At 37.0% G+C, this 13,450-nt stretch overlaps 2 protein-coding genes across 8 annotated transcripts; one reads left to right on the top strand and one right to left on the bottom strand.

Annotated features, from left to right (window-relative positions):
• Positions 1-868: 868 nt before the first annotated feature.
• LOC122574578 lies at positions 869-10,866 on the bottom strand. Of its 6 annotated transcripts, none has more exons than XM_043742303.1 (4): positions 10,702-10,866; positions 4,421-4,593; positions 2,308-3,669; positions 869-1,686 (listed from the first exon to the last, which is right to left on the bottom strand). In XM_043742303.1, the coding sequence occupies exons 2-4, from the start codon at positions 4,426-4,428 to the stop codon at positions 1,431-1,433; spliced, it is 1,626 nt and encodes a 541-aa protein (XP_043598238.1). In that variant the 5' UTR covers positions 4,429-4,593; positions 10,702-10,866; the 3' UTR covers positions 869-1,430. The 6 variants fall into 6 exon arrangements, with proteins under 6 accessions (XP_043598238.1, XP_043598245.1, XP_043598253.1 ...); XM_043742310.1 differs by having other exon boundaries at positions 4,421-4,574; XM_043742318.1 differs by lacking the exon at positions 10,702-10,866 and adding an exon at positions 10,244-10,686.
• LOC122574554 (golgin subfamily A member 6-like protein 22) lies at positions 4,587-10,650 on the top strand. Of its 2 annotated transcripts, none has more exons than XM_043742267.1 (8): positions 4,587-4,787; positions 7,019-7,265; positions 7,541-7,828; positions 8,343-8,662; positions 8,748-8,991; positions 9,324-9,525; positions 9,590-9,884; positions 9,950-10,650. In XM_043742267.1, the coding sequence occupies exons 1-8, from the start codon at positions 4,614-4,616 to the stop codon at positions 10,109-10,111; spliced, it is 1,932 nt and encodes a 643-aa protein (XP_043598202.1). In that variant the 5' UTR covers positions 4,587-4,613; the 3' UTR covers positions 10,112-10,650. The 2 variants fall into 2 exon arrangements, with proteins under 2 accessions (XP_043598202.1, XP_043598194.1); XM_043742259.1 differs by having other exon boundaries at positions 9,249-9,525.
• Positions 10,867-13,450: the final 2,584 nt, after the last annotated feature.

Raw genomic sequence — 13,450 nt, 5'->3', positions numbered from 1 at the left:
TCTGCGTGGACAAACAAACACGTTCTCACTGTGTTTTTGGTGATTGATGCACTAATTATCACTTAAACACGCCTTGACAATATCGATAATTACAAATAAATGCGACTTTATAACGACGAGCACGAGTGCTGCGCGCTATTTTCGTGAGTCGACGGCCAGCCTCGCCATGCCATCTTGCGTACCAAACAGAAAATGATTTCAAATTTTATCGGCGTGCAATCTTTCGCGGTAAATTTGAAATTCGCCACATTACATCATATTAGTGGTGAAGCGACTTTTACAGAAGGAGGGCTAGTCAGCAAAAGAGGCAGATTGATCAGCTTTAAATTTTCAGTGTTATAAGGCAATAAAAATAACTTGATAAGGCATAAAAATAAAAATATATATAATATTCTTTCTTCATTGTTATTAGCATAGTTTTACTATTTTTTAATATGTAGTATACCTACTTACTTATAGGTACATATTTGAATGTTACATAATTATTACATACAAAATTCAATATAGTAATTAGTATTTATTGAAATAAGCGAAATAATTAGCAGTTAACTAGGAACTTAGGACATTACTTTCTACTTTTATCATAACAAAAAAAGCTCTTTAGAATAAAGAAACAAAATGTAATAAAATAAGTATATGTTAACAAATTTCCTCTTTGTATTCGTAGTATTAAACAATCATAAATGTGATGCCTTTTGTAATGATATTTGAAAATGATTAGCAGGCATGACTAATCGGCCTCTTGGGAGTCAATTGGCTAGTCGACTAGTTGGCCAAAACCCTAGTCGATACATTTCTACATTATACATATACATATAGATAGTAAAATCTAGATTTTTTAAATTATAAACATAGAAAAAATGCGCCGTTACTTCCAAGTTCATTTTATTTCCAAGACAATAATGCAACGTACAGTAATCTCATTAGTAAAATATCGTCATAAACATTTGTGAATAATAAATTGGAATTGAAGGTAAAGTGTAGTAGGTAACAACAATATTGTGATATTGCCAACACAAAAACGACTAGAGATAATAGAAATGCTAGAATTGAAATAAAAATCCACTAATTAAATATGTAACTTTTACAGGTATGTAATGGTTCTATACCGTTGAATTTTACAAACAATCATTTAAAATATTGAAAAATACACGAAATCATTAGGCACAATTTCAATATATGTAATAGCTTTTTTAACGAAACAGGAATTTAATAAGAATATAATCAGTCTTCAATAACGTTTAACAGTTGTAAGCTGTTAAACATATCTCTTTCCTTTTTATCTTATTTTTTTGTATTTTTATCTTTTTACCTATAGTTTACTATGATTGAATAAGTTCTCTAAATTTTCTTCAAATATATCCAACAGTATCTGTCACTGTAGGCAGAAAATCATGAACTACGAGTAAATGTAAAATACGATTTGCGGTCTAATTCAAGGAATTGGAGACCGATTTCATTTTAGCCGCGTTAACAGTTGCAGCTACTTTAGGCACCACATGTAGAGCAGAATCATTCGTTACGATCTGATACGATTGTGCGATTTTTTCTTTCTCATGAATTGCAAGGCGCTGCCACTCCTTTTCCAATTTGTCCATCAAATTTTCTCTTCGCACCAGAGCCTCCTTGATCGCGGATTGTTCATCTTCGTGCACCCATTTTTTCCACATGGCCTTTGCATCTTCACTAAAAAATGATATATAAAATTACAATTACACAATTATAAAATTACAGTAAAATAATTCTAGTACTTTTCATCGTCCTTATGATCCAGGATTACTTATAACTCGACTTCCCAATTCTTTTTTATTATGTTTTCACTCATCTATCCTTGATTCGCGTCATTATCGTTAGAGACTCCATCGTAGACCACCTATTTGCGATCTATCGAGGACCGAACGTAAGGCGTGCAGGATGACGAACGCCTTGGCACGTATTTACGAAACACTCGATGCGTGTAAGCGGTTAGTGTACATCAAGAGATAAAGAGAGAGAGAGAGAGACATGAATGAGTCACGGCTTTCGGTTGCAACATCGACGAATCTCGACTAATTCGAGAGGTGCTATTCGTCGTCCTAGACCCTTAACATCGTTCACGGTCACATACCGATATTGTAACAAATCTGGTCATCAGATGAACATTAAAGGAACTTACAATACATTTGCAGATAAGTATTTTTGAGTTCTATTCGTACATATATAATTTTATGTATATTATAGTCGAATAATCCTGTTCGTCACCAACGACCATGAAATAACGTTTCCAACAATCAAATGAATCTACTACTGTAATTTGTTAAAATTTACCTGTACATTGTTGAATCCGTACAGACTTTTTCTCGTTGAAGAAGTTCCGCTTCCCTCTTATCGATGTTGACGAATCCCCATTTTCTCGATTCTTCGTCCAAATCGAGGTTTTCCGTATGATACATCCTTTTTTCGCGAATTAGTTCCAGCCTATTCTTCATATCCCTCAGCCGCAAAGCCTCGTCCCAACACTGCTTGTTGCACGCGTGCGTCTCTCTCTTCTTGATGTCCTCGATCTTAGATTTCAGCTCCTTGTGAGTCAAGTAAAGGAACATCTGCCTCGAGAGATTCTTGTCCTCGGGAATCATTCGCAACCAGGGCATGGTTTTCTCAACTTCGAACTGTCGAGTATCCTTCTTTTCTGTGTTCTGATCTCTGTCGTTATTATATTTGTTTATCGTGCTTTCTACCTTACATGTATCCACGTTATCTTGATCGATTTTTTGATTGGAAATATCATCCTGTTCAGCGAGATTCTTGGATTGTTCATCTTTCGGGCTGGATGGACTAGTTGCGCTTAATGTGTCGTTTTTAGAATCGTTTTGCTTGTTATCTAGTTCTGTCGCGGATTCTTTATCATCTACACGAGGAGGAATTTCTCTGTTTGGTGAACCAGATGCCGGAGACGGACTACTTGGATTGTCGTCAGATTCGTTAGTTCTCATGTTAGTGTTTTCTAAACTTCTATGTGCATAACGGGCCGAATATTTGGAAACGGGTCTCCCAGGTTCATGGTACGAATATCCTGGATACGCAGGATAGCGCAAAGGTTCCGGTTCCGTTTGAACAATTTCTTGCTCGTGAGAGGTCTTATTGCTATCTTCGGTCATTTTCCAGCTTCTACGACGAAAATTTTGATCGATTGGACGGGCAACGTTTATGGAATCTCTGTAAGCACGAGAATATTGAAGATTGGTACCTCTTAGAGTGTCCCAACCGGTATTGGTCGATTCTTTGGGACAGACGAAGTAAGATTGATATCTTCGACAAGTTCTAGGTAGATACAGACTCTGTTCTGCGCGTTTCTCTCGTAATTTTTGCCTCAAAACCTCTAACGACGTTTCTTCCTCGCGGCTTTTTATTCTCTTTCGTTCCTCCAATTCCCTTCTGTACGTCTCATCCTCCTCCTTCAACAAATTTCTTAATTTGTTCCTTCTGACATGTAACCTTTCCGCTTTTTTAGCCTTCTCGAGCTCACCTTTGGGGTCTAAATTCCTATAATTCCAAGAATCGTAGTGCTTGGCGATTCGGCACTCTCGTTCGAAGTATCTCGCGATTTGTTGGTAATAATCGTGCTTGAGCAACGCCTGGTTGTGTTTCTGCGCAGCTAGCTGGTATTGCCTCTCCCGATATCGTCCCACCCTTTAAACACGAGACAAGCTTCTGTTGATGATCTCTTGACAATATTTCGAATCTGATTGGAAAAAAACAAGATTTAATCAATCGTCGAATAGAGCGATGGCAACGTCTTATTGATCAAATTGGTGCAAAAATTTCGTTTTATCGATGATACAATATTTCATAAAAAATAATTACATATCTTCTTTATTATCCGATTATTATATCATCGACGCGCAAAGTGCCAACGCGTTAGTAGGTCGAACAGATTCATCGAACGATGTTCATCTCGTGAACGTCCGCGATGATCGATCCGACCTTCGTGTCGATCGGCACACGGATGCATCGTAAACAGACGTGGGATACGTCGTAGGATCAAGCGAAGAGGCGTTTCAACCGAGAGAGTCACCGAAAACATCCTAGAAGAAGAGGACCGTCTTCTATTTCGAGCTTGCGTCTTTCTGTGACGTCACGTCGACGAAAATATCACGCGGTTAGGGAGGTGCAGTCGTGGCCCTGATGTGTGGTCCAGGTCTCAATCTTTCCCAGACTCCCAAAAATTCTCAACCACTTCGCTCTTCGGTAATTCCTCTTGTCGACGTTGGCGAGGATCAATCGTTCGTAGATCTAAAAGGGATCCTAATTCGGTCGCGAGATCTCTTCGTTCAGGTCCAACGGGACCAGTGAACCGCGAGGACAATCCGGAAGATTTCCCGAGTGTAAAACGTCTCGAGGAAAGTGGGTCGTGTCTCTCCCACGTAAAACCGATCCCCACCTTTTCATTTCGTCGTCCAGGAGTCCGTCAGTGGCGCATCGTACACGTCCTCGAGAAGATCCTCGTCATTACGCACGCCCACAGTCGATACACAGATCCCCGTGCCTCTTTGTCTAATTCCATCGACAGGTGGAAGTCGATAGGAAAGTCGAAGCTAAGACGAGAAGAGAACCCTGTGACAGAATAAAGAAGAATGCCTGGTGCCGGTGGTCAACCACCACCGCAGAGGACCACCTTCAGGCCACCCTGGGTCAAAGATGGTCCGTCGCCTTTACCTATGCCTACTGCACCCTGGACCCTCAATTCCAGAAGAGATTCGAAATCAAAAGCCGAGGAACCACCTCCGTTTACCCAAGTTACTTTAAAAGTGAGTCTTTCTTTTCTCAATTTACTTTGTCATCGTCAACTTTTAACACGCGATAAAATGCATTATCGAACAATACGAAAGAATTATCCGCAAAAGCCAATTTTAACTTGTGTCAAACAAATTAAACGTTCGCCGGTTGAATTTGCTTTTTTTGTCTGGTTTCGGGATCGTCAGGGCGCTAGCTCGTTGTCTGATCAAATACGGACTTATGCTACTAGAAACGACGAAGAATCAGGCCCGCCTTGTGCAGTCTTTTTCCATTCAGATATTAGGTTTCAAAGTCACCAGGCTTGACTATTAATAACTTGCGTGGGTGTCGAGTAACAAGTTCTCGCGTATAATCATTTCGACAAGTAGAAATTTACAAGGGCGTTGCATCTGAATTATACAACGTAGTGCGATTATTATTAGAAATATGAAATCACACTTGGAGAAACAGCGAGCAGCTAATTTGTGGAAATATTTACGATTCGTTGTATGCGCTTCTGTACGTGTGTAAATCAACTACGCCACCTATGCAAATCATCCGAGTTATCGTAGTTTTGTTTATTTGCATTTTTCCTCGTGCGACGATTCGAAAACGCGTACTTTTGATATTTTGGCAATGGGCCACGCGAAACGACCGAACACGAATGGATCCTCGATCATGCGAAAACGCGAGAAACGTGATGTTCCAAGTTTCAAAGACACGTGGAAACGTCATGATCATTCGCGTCACGCTATTGTTTACAACTGTCGCGAGTAGTTAGATCATCGACAAGTTCGATTGCAATTTACGAAATCTGCGATCACTTTCGCTACATCTCGACATTTCACCGCATAAAGCGCATACGAAATTTTCTATCGAACAGTTAAGTTGAAAATTTTCCAACAAATACGAAATTCTGAAATTCCAAAAATATCGCTCTATTCATTCTCCTATGAATAATCCAATTAACATAATACGAAAATAATCGGTTTTCTATAAATATTCTGTTTGCGCTAGAATTTCTTTAATCGTAAACGTTCGATACGACAAGGAAGCTTTTGATTCCACGATTGGTAATATGATCGAGCTTCTCGGATGATAGAAACCTATCGATTCGTTTTAAAGTTTGAATTATTCAAATGGATTATCGGATTTTAATATAATTAAACGTGGATTTATTAGAATCGTCAAGCTGTTCGTACACGTGCCTACATGAGACATCAAAGGGATTGAATTAATTTGATTTTCTCGATACAAGAACGATCAGACAGAGAAGGGTAGCCTTACGGGTCCTCGCATATAAGCCTCTGGGTCACGATTATTTAAAGAACACGCGTTTCTATTTCAACTGTCTTGCCAGCTGCGTCTTCCGCCAGTTTCTTAACGAGTTTATATTACGGTTTTGCGCAAATATACCGATAAGTTGTGCTGGATTTGCAAATTCTACACTAAAGATCTGGACGTTTCCATGTTACGATAATCGTCCCAATTTTCCCATCCACGCTTCAACTTTCTTTCATAAAGCGATAGGATCAACAAAGAAGTAGTACATTCTTTTTAAAAAGAAGGAACAATACAACATCATGAAAAATAATGATCGAAGTTTCTAGATTGAAAACGATCGCGGAGCAAACGCGAATTAGATTATTTAAAGACGACCGAACGAACATCGATACTTGCCAAGAGAATTCTCGAGACTTTCTTTCTTTAGGAACGAAGGATACTAGGTGGGGGAGTACGGTCTTTTTCTTTTTATCTATTTTCCAATACGACTATCTTTCGCGGCACGCACGACGTACTATCATTTTCTTCCTTTTACCACGCGTCATAATCAACGAGTCCTGCGAGTAATCGCCAACAGGCTGATCTAAGATACAAGGCTGCTGAGAATAGAAATATTCGTCGATCGTGAACAATAAAGTGATTGTAATCGAAAAACTGAGTACGCGACGACTGGCGATTGGCATGTAAATATTACCAGTACGATAAACGTAATTTTTACGTACGATAAACTCCTCGCGAAAAACGTTTCAAGTAGATGAAAATAGAATAAAGGCGAAAGAGGTGGAAAGCATATTTTTAAAACGTATAAAGACACCGCGAAGTATTGTTCGTTAGGGATAAGAAAATACTTTAATAAAATACTTCATAGAAGGGGAAAAAATTCATAGTGGAAATCTTTATAAAATTATATGATATAATGATATTGATAAAATGGTAAAAAATTCAAAGGAGAGAAATAAAACTGTTTATTGGTTTATAGAGTGTATCGAAACCAGAAGCGAAGCCCTCGGCGGAAGCACAGCCACGTAAACAGAGCAAGATCACAATAATCCCGTCACAGCCTAAAAGCGAGAAGAATACGAGCAGTCAACCGGCACCGACGAAGCTTCGCGAGAATGGACGACAAGAGCCAAATTCGAGGCCACAGCTCGAACGACAGGTTCGAATCGAGAGGTCCCGATCTCGAGGTGACACGATACCTCTTTCTAAGAGTGAGAGCACTACAGGTAACGGCATGAATCTCTCCGTAAAGACAAAGCTTAACCATAAACCATAAACATTCGTAATATTATTATAAACGTCACAAAATTATCAGATCTATTCTAATCGATACCTTTTATGTTGTGCCAACACGACAATCATATATCATGTTGAACGCAACAAACGTTTTCGACTATTTAACTTTCTTCGCAGTAATGATCATCTATCTATCAGACGTAAAAGGCACAAAAATTTGCGATATCATTCGGTCAGGATAAAAATAAAATTTTCGTATAAATAGGAGCGCCGACATTATCAAAAAGTTCGTCGAGGGCAGCGATCCCGCCACCACCACCTCCAAGACCACCGCCACCACCTCCGAGTAGAACGATCTTGAAAGATCTTCCGCCACTGAACGACACGCAACAACAACAACTGGAAATGTTGAAACAGAGACCACGGAAACGTCCTGACTGGGCAAGCATGATGAAGGAAGTGGAAAGCGGAAAACCTTTGAGACACGTGAAGTGCAATGACAGAAGTGCGCCCTTGATCGAAAGGGTGAACAAGGTTACAGCTGATCCAGCAGGTGATCGTCGATCGAACTTCGATTCTACTCAGATTTCCCTTGGGTGATACTTTTCGGAACGAGCAACCGATTTCACCGTGTTTGTCGATTAGTCGCTAGTAGAAAACCCTTTTGTTCTGTTACGTACCCCTTGAACCCTCTTTTTACCCTTGTGAATGTCGATCTAAAGGGGCTTGTACGAGTATAATTAATTAAATTGTTAATAAGCTTTCATTCGATCAGCTTTTGTTTCTGAACTGTGATATGACCTGTTTGTAGTATACACAGTAGCTATTGTTCTGATCCCGTTCTCCTAGAAGAGAACCCCTCTCGTCTGTAGTTTAATAATATTATTATCGTTGAATTAACTGTTGTCTTCGTGTTTAGTGGGTTTTTATCGACATACCCTCTTTTTCCTATTTCCTTTATCCCCTAAATGAACTTTAAGGCTGGAATCGTGGAGATTGTCTCTGAATTGTATTTATTATAAACGGTGGATGTGTGTCAGTTGTACTGATTGAGTGTTTCTAACTAGGGAAGGCACACTTTGTGTTCGAATCTGAAAAATCGAACATGCATAACCAATTGCTGAAGCAGATTCAGGAAGGTGTAAAATTAAAGAGAGTACAGACCAATGATCGATCGAGACCAATGCTAGAGGGCTTGAGGAAATTCCGAAGGCAGCTGACGATAGAGGAGCAAATGCAAAAATCTGAAGAACCCACGGATGACTCTATTTCGGATGACATGGACGACATTGATGCCGTAAGGGATGACTTACAAAGTACTAAACAAATGCTTGCGCTTGAACTTAGAAATAAGGAGGCATTAGAAAGGGAGAACAAAAGATTACAAGTACGTTTCTTAAAGTATTGTTAAGCCAGACTATCGCCGGAAAAAACAACGACAATCTGTTGATTTTCCTTGATGTTTCCTACAGGCAAGGATTTTAAATCTTGAAGCCGAAGTCGACCATGCAAAATCTCAGAAAAGCGTGCAAGAACAAAGGAAGTACGACGAGCAAATAACAGAATCACTGAAAAAGGACGCTCTGCAAGCAAGAAAAGATGCTGAGAAATTTGAGAAAGAATATGGAATTGTCTCAGACGAAAGAGACAAACTAAAAAATGAATTGGAGGAAATGAGAAGGATGTATGCTGCTTTAGAAAGACGAATGAAAGCTGGTACAAGCCGATCAATATTTACAGCTACTTAACTTACTTAACTTAGACTGGGCTACTTAACTTAGATCATTTGAACATATTATATACGTAATACTAAAAATCATAATCTTAGAAATATTTTAACAATATGCATAACAAAAGCTTTTAATGAAAAACTAAATGTCTGATCTGACTTGTTATTAGTTTTTCATTAATAGTACTAAACATGCTTATGCTTATACTAATTTTGCTTCTTTATTAAACGCTTTGCAAATTAGAGCAAGAGCTTGAGCCTGTACCAATAATTGAGCTAGCAGATGATGGCCACGAAGCAGCTTGGTACAATGTTTCAGGAATGGCACTGGCTGGTTGTCCAAGTGCAAAAGATGTAGCAAAAATAGCTTCTCAAAAAAGTATAGACAAAAAAGAACCCAGTGAAAGTGAAGAAGAGGAAGAAGAAAGTTCAGAGGAAGAAGATGACAAAGATCCAAAGGCAGCAGAGAAACGGTTACAAAGAGAGATCAAACTTTTAACAACCAAGATTAAAAATTTCAAGTGAGTAATAATATATTAAAGTTTAATACATAATAAAGAAACTAATGTCAATTTCGTCAAATAGGGACAAAGCTGTTAATGCCAGAAAAGAAAGACACGCGTTAAAAGATCAAATTAAACAGCAACAAAAATTGTTGAAAGAAGAGAAGAAAAAGTATAAACATCTTCAGAAAGAAGTTGATAAAATGGCAAAGTTAATGTCAGAGAGTGAAGATGACGATAAGGATGAAGATGAAGATGAAGAGGAAGAAGAAGAAGAAACAGAATCAGAGGAATCAGAATCTGAAGAATCTGAAGATGAAGAAACTGAAACAGAAGATGAAGATCAATCTCTGGAAGGTCAACGAAATACATTACAGGTAATACAAATTGTTATACGACACGATTACATAAGAATCTCTTAATTGTATATATATTTTAACAGAAACAAACCAAGAAACACGAAGGACGTTTAGCTGCATTAAGAAAAGGTAATTATCTCCTCAAAGCACAAGTCGACAGACTGAAAGATGATTTAGTAAAACAACGGGAAGATAGTCTCACTCTCCAAGAAGATCTTGACTCCGTGTTAGCAGAGTTAGGTTAAGTTAATGTAAAAAAAAACATTTCTAAGAATGATTATGAACAATTGTATACATACACATATAAGTATTACATCTGGAAATATAGAAAATATTATGTCTGAAAAACCAGACGCAACTAATACACGCACACTCACCTAGCGCCTAGCGTCTTTTGTAGAAAATTATACAAATAGAATTTTTGTTCAATCAACTGCAGAGCACAGAGCTACTATTTTGTGGTACCGATTATTAAACGTATTAATTTGTTTTCTTTAGTATTTATGGTACATATCTTGTGTACACGTAACAATGCTTACGCTGTACTTACACGTAATGACGTAACGGTCTAGAGATAAAACATCAAACCGTATCTATTGATCGAAACAAAAGACGCAACGTCAAGGATGTCATGTAATGTAAGTTTCCTATACAACACATCTATACACATCTATCGTAAAATTTCCCGCGAACGCCAGAAATGTTTATATGAGATTACGAATATTGCTTTTTTTGCTATTTTGTTGTTAAATATTTTTTAATAAAGACGATTATTACTCGATCATCAAGTTTCTATACAGGTTATTTACAAATTAAAGATCAATACAATACTTACATGCTTGCACTTGAAATCAATCAACGAGCAGGTTATTCCCAGAATGTACAAGGTATATTTTTTCAACGATGATATTTTATTTAGAGTACACAATAACATAAATTAATACGTTTATTACGACTTCAAGGAAACTGCAACTACGCATTAACATAATTTGAAAAGAACGCTTACCTACATGTAACATGAAGTCTGATAAAATCCCTAGTGATTCTTCTTACATTGACGTCGCAAACATTTTACTTGCATATAGTTTACATTACGAACATATAGTCATCGTCGTTAACAAATATATCAAATTTTTATTTAACAATATTTTCTCTTTTATATTTTCCTGTTGCATCGACATTTCAACTAATACAATTAGAAACGGAATGCGAAATGCCGAAAATAAATGCCGAACAAATGAGCGGAGATGATGGCGGTATATTTAAAATTCAAAATTATATTTGAAATATCAGAATACCTACAACAACAACAAACAACTAAATAACAAAATAAAACGGAAATGTAAATTTATTAAAAAAAGGGAAAAGAAAAAGAAATCACGTATGTACATTCGTTTAGATAAAAACATTCGACATTACGTTCGACATAGCTTGGGTCGAAAATTAAAACATTTTATAATTAGGGTATGAGTTTATATGGTCGACAAACTGCTTTACTTTTGCGACTTTTGGATGAATTAGTAATCTTCACGTTTGGAACCCATACAAACACAATAGAAATAAATATACCTCTTCTTTTGTAGTTTTCGTAAGGCTAAAAATGTTAATATTTGTTTTTTCATCCACATCTATATTTTTGCATCCATACTTTATTTCCATCTATATTACATATTATACATATATTTACATACAGACTTGCAAAATAAATACTGAACGTTTGCATTTTCAACAATACGACAATAAAATCTTTCACATCAATGCAAGTATTGCATTTCGATTTCGTAGAATACTGAATATTAAGCGAGTAATGATTTTCTTGGTTGGCAAGATTAGTAGAACCTAATATTTCGTTTTTATACAATTTTAGTATTAGGAATGTTAATCACTGATATATTTCGACGTATTTTCGATTCAACTAGTGTAGGTCTGTATTAGTCACTTATGTTTTTTTTTTAGAATCTGCATTACTTATTTAATATCCTGTATTCGTGAAAATTTTTTCCAAGGCACTAATGCAACGTCCAGTAATCTCATTAGTAAAATATCGTTATTAAAATTTGTGAAAAAATAGTTGGAATTGACGGTAAAATGCAATAGGTAACAACAATAACGTGATATTGTCAATACAAAGTGACTAGAATGCTAATACGGAAATAAAAACCCATTAATTACATATGTAACTTTTACAAGTAAGTAATGGTTCTATAGCGTTCAATTTTATAAACAATTATTTAAAATATTAAAAAATGCATGAAATCATTAGGAACATTTTCAATATATGTAATACTTTCAACAGTTATAAACTGTTAAACATACCTCTTTCCTTTTTGTCTTATTTTTTTGTATTTTTATTTTTTTTACCTATAGTTTACTATAATTAAAGCAATTCTCTAAATTTTCTTCAAATACATCCGACAGTATCTGACACCGTGGGCAGAAAATCATGAACTACGGGTAAATGCGATTTATGGTTTAACTCAAGAAACTGGAAACCGTTTCATTCTAGCCGTTAACGGTTGCAGCGAGTTTGGGCAGCTCTTGCAAAGTAGAATCATTCATCACAATCTGGTACGAATGTGAGATCTTTTCTTTCTCATGAACTGCTAGGCGCTGCCATTCTTCTTCCAATCTGTTCATCAAATTTTCTCTTCGCACCACAGCCTCCTTGATCGCGGATTGTTCATCTTCGTGCACCCACTTTTTCCACATGGTCTTTGCATCTTCACTAAAACAATATATACAAAAACAAAGATTATTAAAGATTAATAGAAAATTACAATAAAATGATTCTAGTACTTTTCATCATCCTTATGATCCAGGATTACTTATAACTCGACTTCCCAATTCTTTTTTATTATGTTTTCACTCATCTATCCTTGATTCGTGTCATTATCATTAGAGGCTCCATCGTAGACCACCTATTTGCGATCTATCGAGGACCGAATGTACGGTGTACAGGATGACGACGCCTTGGCACGTATTTACGAAACACTCGATGCGTGTAAGCGGTTAGTGTACATCAACAGATAAAGAGAGACAGAGAGACGTGAATAAGACACGGCTTTCGGTTGAAACTTTGACGAATCTCGACTAATTCGAGAGGTGCTATTTGCCGTCCTAGACCCTTAACATCGTTCACCGTCACATACCGATATTGTACCAAATCTGGTCATCAGATGAACATTAAAGGAACGCACAATACATTTGCAGATAAGTATTTTTGAGTTCTATTCATTCATATATAATTTTATATATTATAGTCGAATAATCTCGTTCGTTACCAACGGTCATAAAATAACATTTCCAATAATCAAATGAATCTATTACTGTAATTTGTTAAAATTTACCTGTACATTGTTGAATCCGTACAGAGTTTTTCTCGTTGAAGAAGTTCCGCTTCCCTCTTATCGATGTTGACGAATCCACTCTTTCTCGATTCTTCGTCCAAATCGACGTTTTCCGTATGATACATCCTCTTTTCGCGAATTAGTTCCAGTCTGTTCTTCATGTCCCTCAACCGTAGAGCCTCGTCCCAACACTGCTTGTTGCACGCCTGCGTCTCTTTCTTCTGGATGTCCTCGATC

Source organism: Bombus pyrosoma, linkage group LG2, assembly GCF_014825855.1.
Source record: "Bombus pyrosoma isolate SC7728 linkage group LG2, ASM1482585v1, whole genome shotgun sequence".
Taxonomy (NCBI): Eukaryota; Metazoa; Arthropoda; class Insecta; order Hymenoptera; family Apidae; genus Bombus; species Bombus pyrosoma.
The sequence above is the reverse complement of the archived record's forward strand: the minus strand, read 5'-3'. Positions and strand labels throughout refer to the sequence as shown.